The 8,792-nt window shown below is 43.4% G+C and overlaps 1 protein-coding gene across 2 annotated transcripts; it reads right to left on the bottom strand.

The window, feature by feature from the left end:
• Window positions 1–976: 976 nt before the first annotated feature.
• On the bottom strand, window positions 977–7,666 carry LOC105019747 (OX-2 membrane glycoprotein). Of its 2 annotated transcripts, XM_010886146.4 has the most exons (9): window positions 7,589–7,666; window positions 6,000–6,335; window positions 5,565–5,873; window positions 5,265–5,361; window positions 2,899–2,997; window positions 2,597–2,680; window positions 2,171–2,245; window positions 1,986–2,015; window positions 977–1,885 (listed from the first exon to the last, which is right to left on the bottom strand). In XM_010886146.4, the coding sequence occupies exons 1-9, from the start codon at window positions 7,641–7,643 to the stop codon at window positions 1,870–1,872; spliced, it is 1,101 nt and encodes a 366-aa protein (XP_010884448.1). In that variant the 5' UTR covers window positions 7,644–7,666; the 3' UTR covers window positions 977–1,869. The 2 variants fall into 2 exon arrangements, with proteins under 2 accessions (XP_010884448.1, XP_019897802.1); XM_020042243.1 differs by lacking the exon at window positions 977–1,885 and having other exon boundaries at window positions 1,989–2,245.
• Window positions 7,667–8,792: the final 1,126 nt, after the last annotated feature.

Genomic DNA, 8,792 nt, shown 5'->3' with positions numbered 1-8,792 from the left:
CTCCTCCAGGATGGCACATCCATGCCAACGCAAGAAGGTTTTCTTTGTGTCCCAGGACAGTCTTAAAAGCATGGAGGAGATACCGGAGGACGGGCCGTTACATGAAGAGCCCAACGTCCCTGCTCCGGCCCCTGGTCCTCTCCCTGCTCCGGCCCCTGGTCCTCTCCCTGCTCCGGCCCCTGGTCCTCTCCCTGCTCCGGCCCCTGGTCCTCTCCCTGCTCCGGCCCCTGGTCCTCTCCCTGCTCCGGCCCCTGGTCCTCTCCCTGCTCCGGCCCCTGGTCCTCTCCCTGCTCCGGCCCCTGGTCCTCTCCCTGCTCCGGCCCCTGGTCCTCTCCCTGCTCCGGCCCCTGGTCCTCTCCCTGCTCCGGCCCCTGGTCCTCTCCCTGCTCCGGCCCCTGGTCCTCTCCCTGCTCCGGCCCCTGGTCCTCTCCCTGCTCCGGCCCCTGGTCCTCTCCCTGCTCCGGCCCCTGGTCCTCTCCCTGCTCCGGCCCCTGGTCCTCTCCCTGCTCCGGCCCCTGGTCCTCTCCCTGCTCCGGCCCCTGGTCCTCTCCCTGCTCCGGCCCCTGGTCCTCTCCCTGCTCCGGCCCCTGGTCCTCTCCCTGCTCCGGCCCCTGGTCCTCTCCCTGCTCCGGCCCCTGGTCCTCTCCCTGCTCCGGCCCCTGGTCCTCTCCCTGCTCCGGCCCCTGGTCCTCTCCCTGCTCCGGCTCCTGGTCAGTGCACCACGGTGTGGCCTCCGCCCAGTCCTGTCCCCATCTTGAGGGCGGAGCCTCCCCCTATCACTGTCCCCGTCTCGAGGTGGAGCCTCCCCCTATCACTGTCCCCGTCTCGAGGTGGAGCCTCTACCTTGGTGCCCTGCCCGCCATGTTTGTTTTTTGTTTGTGTCCTTACCCGCAACCTGCCAGTCATCCACCCACACCAACAGTCACCTCATTACAATCCAGTCCTTTTACTGCACACTCAGCTATGACAAGGCAGGAGCAAATACCCTTTAATCCAAATAATTATTGTTATGTACAAATCAGTTTGATACTAAGTAAAACATCCAACCCTTTTGTTCTCCCCAAAACAATGTGCAAAATGTATTTGTATTTAAAACAAGAATGATGGATTATTAAAAAAAATAAGCCATTACATACACATACACACATAAGAGGTTTAAACATAACACAAAGACCATACAGACAGTGTGGTGGATCCACCGGGGCGCCAGAGTGACCCGCCTGAACTCCATGTCCGAGAGAGACTCCTGCTGTCCGGGAGGGGTATCGTAGGTACTCTGATGGAGGCAATGCTGTCCCTGCTGATTGCCTTTCTCCCAGTATAAGCAGGTAGCTGGCCACACGTGGAGGGAGGGAGGTGAAACGCTTCGGGAGGCAGATGGCGACAGCAGGACGGACGCGAATAACCCATCGGAGGGACAATGGCATTGAGATATTGGAAAGTATAGTTTAACAGTGTCTAGAGCAGACAGTTGGGCCGAGGAGCGCCCTCAAGCCTGTTTCTTGTATGGTGACGGACTTTGGTTGTTTGATCCATTCTTTACAATGGATCCCTAATACAAACCGTCTACAACAGCTCTACTGTGGTGTGTTGATTCACCCCCGTCGCCCGCCAACATAGGTGACAACATTACCAAACAGTCACAATAGTTACTGTACATGTTGAAGGAGTGTTCTTAAATGACAGGAAGAGAAACATACAGGAAAAGGACAGAAGACAGTAAATTGACGTGTTGATGGATGTAATATACTAGCAGCTCCATAACATGAAGTTCTAAGAATCTGAATGCATTTAATAAAATAAAGATGATTCTGATGGATGGATAGATGGATCAATGGACGGATAGACCAAGCCAGCCAATAGTCATCCTCATTTAAATAACTTCCTAAAAAGGAAAAACATAATGGTCAGATTCTATTTACATTAAGTTAATTCACCTCAAATTCTAATGTCATGAGAAACAGAGGGATTGGACGTAAACTTACTTTTTGCATTGCGTTTCAGGGTCAACAAACCTTCAAATTTAAAGAAATCAATTGCAATTATGTGTTAGTGACATAATTAATGAATAGTAAAACCACCTAGTGCTGGTTGAGAGGGTGATGACCAGTGTATAAAAAAAAAATAACATTCCATAAAAATGTAGTATGAAAATGATGGGTGGAAATACCGTTTCTCCATCCTTTTCCTGACTGTGGACCCCCCCTCTTTTCCAACTCTTCCCTCCTCGACCACGTCGCTGGAACTTGACAAGCAAGAAATAAAATGTCTTGAATACATAATACTCTGCAAATGTAATGGAATTATTTAATATGATTATTACTAACATTATAACTATCTACTATTTATACTTAAATGGACCATATGTAAGAATTATACTTTACTCTTTTTGGCCCCATCATATAACAGATATACATGCAGTACATACAGGGACATGACACCCCCACTAGCATAAATACAAATGCAAAAGACCAGAAGACATCTGCAGTTAATGGTTTAAGTAAATATGGGTTTAATAAAGAATAAGCTGTATATGTTTTCTGGACAGGATCTTTTATAATTGAGAACATTTCTATGTTATATATACTATACACACCATGGAGTCATAACTGATCCACTTGGTTTTTCATTTATGAGACTCTCTCTGATTTCAGCCTCGTCTTGCTGGGTTGTTTGTTTTCTGTACATCAAATAAGAGAACCATATATGCAGTGTGTATTTTTATGCATGGTTAATAGCACTTAATATAATCTCATTACTTAGTAGGTTGTAACAAAAAATGTGTTATCAAGTTTTGAAAAAATCTGTTTCATGAGGATAGTTTTATCATAATCATATCATGGAAATGTAGGACAAATTCTGTCTGAAAAGAACATTTACTCATCGAAGTATACTCACAGTGGAATCATTACAGAACCGTTATCTTTTTCTTGATGTTGAATTGGTGACTTTGATGTTGAATTGGTGATTTTGGGAACATCTTGCCCTGTCTTTCCTCTGTACATCAAACAACAGAAGAACAAGTAAAGACACCTGAAACTGTCAAATGCCTGAAACCACTTATAGTAACTAAATGCATTAGTTTAATTTTATATATTGACAATACACTGTACAGTGGGAAGAACAAGTATTGGATCACTGCCGATTTTTCAGGGTTTTCCCACTTACAAAACATGTATAAGTCTATAATTTTTAACAGTGAGAGACGGAATCTAAAACAAAAATCCAGAAAATCACATTGTATGATTTTTGTAGTTCTTGACCAGCTTTGCACACTGCAGCAGGGATTTTGGCCCACTCCTCCATACAGACCTTCTCCAGATCCTTCAGCTTTCTGGGCTGTCGCTGGGCAATACGGACTTTCAACTCCCTCAAATGATTGTCTTTTGGGTTCAGGTCTGGAGACTGGCTAGGCCACTCCAGGACCTTGAAATGCTTCTTACGGAGCCACTCCTTAGTTGCCCTGGTTGTGTGATTCGGGTCGTTATCATGCTGGAAGGCCCAGCCACGACCCATCTTCAATGCTCTTACTGAAGGAAGGAGGTTGTTGGCCTCCCCAAAGAATGATGTTTCCACCTCCATGCTTCACGGTTGGGATGGTGTTCTTGGGGTTGTACTCATCCTTCTTCTTCCTCCAAACATGGCGAGTGGAGTTTATACCAAAAAGCTCTATTTTTGTCTCATCAGACTACATGACCTTCTCCCATTCCTCTTCTGGATCATCCAGATGGTCATTGGCAAACTTCAGACGTGCCTGGACATGTGCTAGCTTGAGCAGGGGGACCTTGCGTGCGCTGCAGGATTTTAATCCATGACAGCGTAATGTGTTACTAATGGTTTTCTTTGAGACTGTGGTCCCAGCTCTCTTCAGGTCATTGACCAGGTCCTGCCGTGTAGTTCTAGGCTGATCCCTCACCTTCCTCATGATCATTGATGCCCAACGAGGTGAGATCTTGCATGGAGCCCCAGACCGAGGGAGATTGACCGTCATCTTGAACTTCTTCCATTTTCGAATAATTGCTCCAACAGTCGTTGCCTTCTCACCAAGCTGCTTGCCTATTGTCCTGTAGCCTACCCCAGCCTTCTGCATGTCTACAATTGTATCCCTGATGTCCTTACACAGCTCTCTGGTCTTGGCCATTGTGGAGCGGTTGGAGTCTGTTTGTTTGAGTGTGTGGACAGGTGTCTTTTATACAGGTAACAAGTTCAAACAGGTGCAGTTAATACAGGTAATGAGTGGAGAACAGGAGGGCTTCTTAAAGAAAAATTAACATGTCTTTGAGAGACGGAATTCTTACTGGTTGGTAGGTGATCAAATACTTATGTCATGCAATAAAATGCAATTAAAATCATACAATGTGAGGCCATGGTCCTCAGTCGGAAAAGGGTGGCTTGCCCACTTCAGGTTGGTGGAGAGTGCCTGCCTCAAGTGGAGGAGTTTAAGTATCTAGGGGTCCTGTTCACGAGTGAGGGAAGGATGGAACGGGAGATTGACAGACGGATCGGTGCAGCTTCTGCAGTAATGCGGTTGATGTATCGGTCTGTCGTGGTGAAGAAAGAGCTGAGCCGCAAGGCGAAGCTCTCGATTTACCGGTCAATCTACGTTCCTACTCTCACATATGGTCATGAGCTTTGGGTCATGACCGAAAGGACAAGATCCCGGATACAGGCGGCCGAAATGAGCTTTCTCTGCAGGGTGGCTGGGCGATCCCTTAGAGATAGGGTGAGAAGCTCGGTCACCCGGGAGGAGCTCAGAGTAGAGCCGCTGCTCCTCCACATCGAGAGGGGTCAGCTGAGGTGGCTTGGGCATCTGTTTCGGATGCCTCCGGAACGCCTTCCTGGGAAGGTGTTCCGGTCCCGTCCCACCGGGAAGAGACCCCGGGGAAGACCTAGGACACGCTGGAGGGACTATGTCTCCCGGCTGGCCTGGGAACGCCTCGGTGTCCCCCCGGAAGAGCTGGAGGAAGTGTCTGGGGAGAGGGAAGTCTGGGCATCCCTGCTTAGACTGCTGCCCCCGCGACCCGGCCCGGGATAAGCGGAAGATGATGCTATGCTATGCTATGCAATGTGATTTTCTGGATTTTTGTTTAAAATTCTGTCTCTCACAGTTGAAGTGTACCTATGATAAAGAAAAGTACAGACCTCTACATGCTTTGTAAGTAGGAAACACTGCAAAATCGGCAGTGTATCAAATACTTGTTCTCCCCACTGTACATATCTACAGTGATATTTCTCATTCTGACATTTGGGCAAGAATACCTTACCTGCTCTTTTGATGTCTCCTCATAAACAGCCACCCAACTAGACCACAGATGAAAACAATGACACCCGCTGAAAACACCCCTACACCAACCATCATCCCTATGAATAGGAAAGATGACAGCAGTACAATTCACTGGAGCACAAGAGGTACATATTACTTTAGAGAGATTTGGGGTCACTGGTACAATGCTGTTGCCACAAATTCAGGCATCACCATTTATCTCCAATGGACAAAGACCACAAAAAGCCTAATAAGAAAAAATTATGATGATTCCTGATTGTAGTTCATTTAAAAAAATCACCAGTAAAGGATGTTGAATTTGCTGGTATCTCCTTGGAAACCTCCTTAATGACCTCACCAGACGAGACAACACACCCAACCATGGTGTCTACATTGGGAACTGCCATTGTGGATGTTATGGTGACAGTAACAGTTCCATTGGGATGGTTGACATTGACTGCAGAAGAGTCCAAAAAGTGTTCTGTGACCTTCCAGGCCACTATTGGAGCAGGTCGTCCCGTAGCAGAGCAGGAGACAGTTAACCCAGAGAAGAGGGTGTTGCTGTCATTGCTTTGTGTAACTAGGAGTGTTGGTTCATACAGTGTGGGTTCTATAAAACAACAGCAAACATGATTCACTGTAAGTACAAATTAGAACATGGTCACATAGATGATTGATGCTGAAAATAAGGTTTAAAGGAAACTATTCCTGTCTTAAAATAACCCATATACTTTACCATTAACTTGTAGGCATGTCCTTCCAATGACAGCTCCATCTGGGTTTGAATTAAACAGACACTTGTAGCAGCCCTCATCTTCTCTAGATACTTCTCTGATGATAATAGAGCATTTCTGCAGTCCCATGTCTTGAAACACCACCTTCTGAAAACGTGAATTGACTAATGGACCAAAACGTTTGTTGTAGCTGGCAACATTTTCAATCCCCTTCAGTGTCTCTTTTTGCCAGGTGACTTGCAGGACGTCTTTGGGTTCCATGAGACAGCAGCTTAAGTGAGCATCTTCTCCCAGGGTTACTATGACGACCCGCTGTGTTTTTACCAGCTGAGAAAGACCTGCATGAATACACTGACTAGTTACTAATCAGATCTACACTTTCTCCAATAATGAATATTCCTCCCTGACTTGCCTCTGCTCAGCCACTTCTGTTTAATGTAAAAAATTACATTATGTGAAAATCTATATGGTGTCTTACATTGTTAACATGTTTACATGTATTTGTATATTGAAACGTAACATTTAAACCACATTCAAATCGTATGCCTGGAGTTGACTGAATATCAAGGTAAGATATACTCAATAAACGTTTTCATTACTAATGAACACTCTACCACTACTAATGAAACCGCTTTGTAAAATGGGTTACGATTGCCAATCTCCTTGATTGCACTTAACGTCAGAAGGTGAACGTAACATTCTTAATCGATGGTTGGGGATATTGTTTACGTATTTTAATGTTGGAACAATGTGTTAATTGATAGGGAAATTATAATTAGATCAACGCTGCTAAATTACACTTGTGTGCTTATTGCATTGTGAAACGTTTCCTGTTACAGGACGACTATATGATAGAACGAGTTACTCAACTATAGGCAGTCTGAACAAACTAGCAAGCAAATGTAGTTAAAATGTTTTCTTAAAATGTAATAATCTATGTCTTTGGTATTATTTATTAAATGCTCTTGCACAAGTGCCATTATCCTGTTAGCGCTATCAAATACCTCGGTGCTGCTGACAAAAACGCGCATCATGCACATTGCGGCGTGTTGACGTAAAATGCTGTGCTTTTAAGGGAGACGCATACATGACGTAACAGTGTACCTAAAACGCGGGAATTCGTGAAGGCGGGAATACTTCGGGTTAATTATTAAAGAACCAACAGCAAAAGTAAGAAGCTTTATGCTCAATTCTCCACCATGTTTACTGATTAAATCACTATATACTGTGTAGTTTATACATGCATTTCAAAACTCAACTGCATTTTACTACACAATAGGCTATGTGAGTCACTATAACATTCATTATTATATTCATATATTAAGCTAATAGGTTATACATGCAGAGTCAAATACATAAAATATATAAAATTAATCTAGATAAATCTAGATAAACTGCAAGTTGCTCTGATATGAGTGTTGGCTAAATTACTTAAAATAATATATACATATAGATAACATTTTGAATCTAGTGAAATAAACAGCTTTGAACAATGGGAAAAGCAAAATTTCATAAAGAAAACCACATTAGCAATGTTGTATCAATAAAAAGCTGTCAAATGTAGTATCATGAATAAAACTGATTAGCTCACCTTTAGGCATGATTATTAACATAATGAACAGGTATATGTGGTGTTCAGGAGCCATTGTGAAACTGTGTGTATGTTTCCAAGTTCCCTCTCTATATTTGTACCACCCACTTGAAACTGAAGGAATCATCATATTGGATCCTCCCAGTACAGTTATATTGTAGTAGCCTAACCTCTGCTGGTGAGACTTTATATATTTTTTCCATGGCCTGTGTTTGAAGGGCCTAAATTTGACCAGTTTTAGTAGGTGAAATTACATCATACAACAGATAGAACCTGAAATATTTTAGAGTATGGTACAGAGATATACTAATATGTTTCTGAATTTAAATAGTAATGTTACTGAGAACAAGGTGACAATGTTATTCTTTTTCTTTAACCTATCAATTTTTCCCCAAGCAAGTTCACTCAGGGTTTAGAAACAATCAAACAATTGACTGATCAACAGGAAATATTAGCGCAATTCATAAAGTGTCAAATCCACTGTGATTAACCTTGTTGGTGTTGTCATGATACAATTTTGACTCTGTCAGTACCAGGTTTACAAGTTAAGTATCATAATACTCAATAAGATCAGCATATTCACTATAGGATACCAAGTCAATACCATAACAATACCACATAAAGAGGACCAGCTACATATTTTCCCATCTACAGTTGTGGTCGGAAGTTTAGATACACTGATTATGGATATACATGTCATGGTGATATTGGGCTTTCAGTGATTTCTTTGAACTGTTCTTTTTCTGGGGAAGAATGATTTTACAACATACCACTTTAATAGAAAAAAAAAACAAGAATTTGGTGCACAGGTTTTCATTCATTTCAGGTTTTCTGTAATCCACACAGGGTCCAAATTATACATACACCCACTTAGATTATTAATTCAGTGGTGCTGAAATTTCCGAAATGTCCAAGCCCAAGGCCTCTTAACTTCCTGTTACTGATCATGATTGACTACAGCCGGTACCTTCCCTGTGCCAATATAAAAAGGGTTTCTTTGACAGCACTCATTGGATTGACCAATACAAATGGGAAAGTCCAAGGAGCTCAGTGCAGGTCTGAGAAAGAGGATGGTAGATTTACACAAGTCAGGAATGTCCCTTGGAGATACTGTATTGTGAGATACTGTACGTGACATTGGAGAGTAGTACTCTGAATGGTCAGAAGAGGGAGTATAAATAGTGATAAAGAATTGAATGGAAGC

The sequence above is a fragment of the Esox lucius genome, chromosome 22 (assembly GCF_011004845.1).
Source record: "Esox lucius isolate fEsoLuc1 chromosome 22, fEsoLuc1.pri, whole genome shotgun sequence".
Taxonomy (NCBI): domain Eukaryota; kingdom Metazoa; phylum Chordata; class Actinopteri; order Esociformes; family Esocidae; genus Esox; species Esox lucius.
Note: the sequence above shows the minus strand (reverse complement) of the source record. Positions and strands in the feature narration are given on the sequence as shown.

Coding starts and splice junctions, on each gene's coding strand:
- LOC105019747 (XM_020042243.1), bottom strand. CDS start 7,643: ATGGCTCCTGAACACCACATATACCTGTTCATTATGTTAATAATCATG. Junction 2,681..2,898: donor GGTTCTGTAATGATTCCACT/GTGAGTATACTT, acceptor TTTGATGTACAG/AAAACAAACAACCCAGCAAG. Junction 2,246..2,596: donor GGATCAGTTATGACTCCATG/GTGTGTATAGTA, acceptor TTGCTTGTCAAG/TTCCAGCGACGTGGTCGAGG.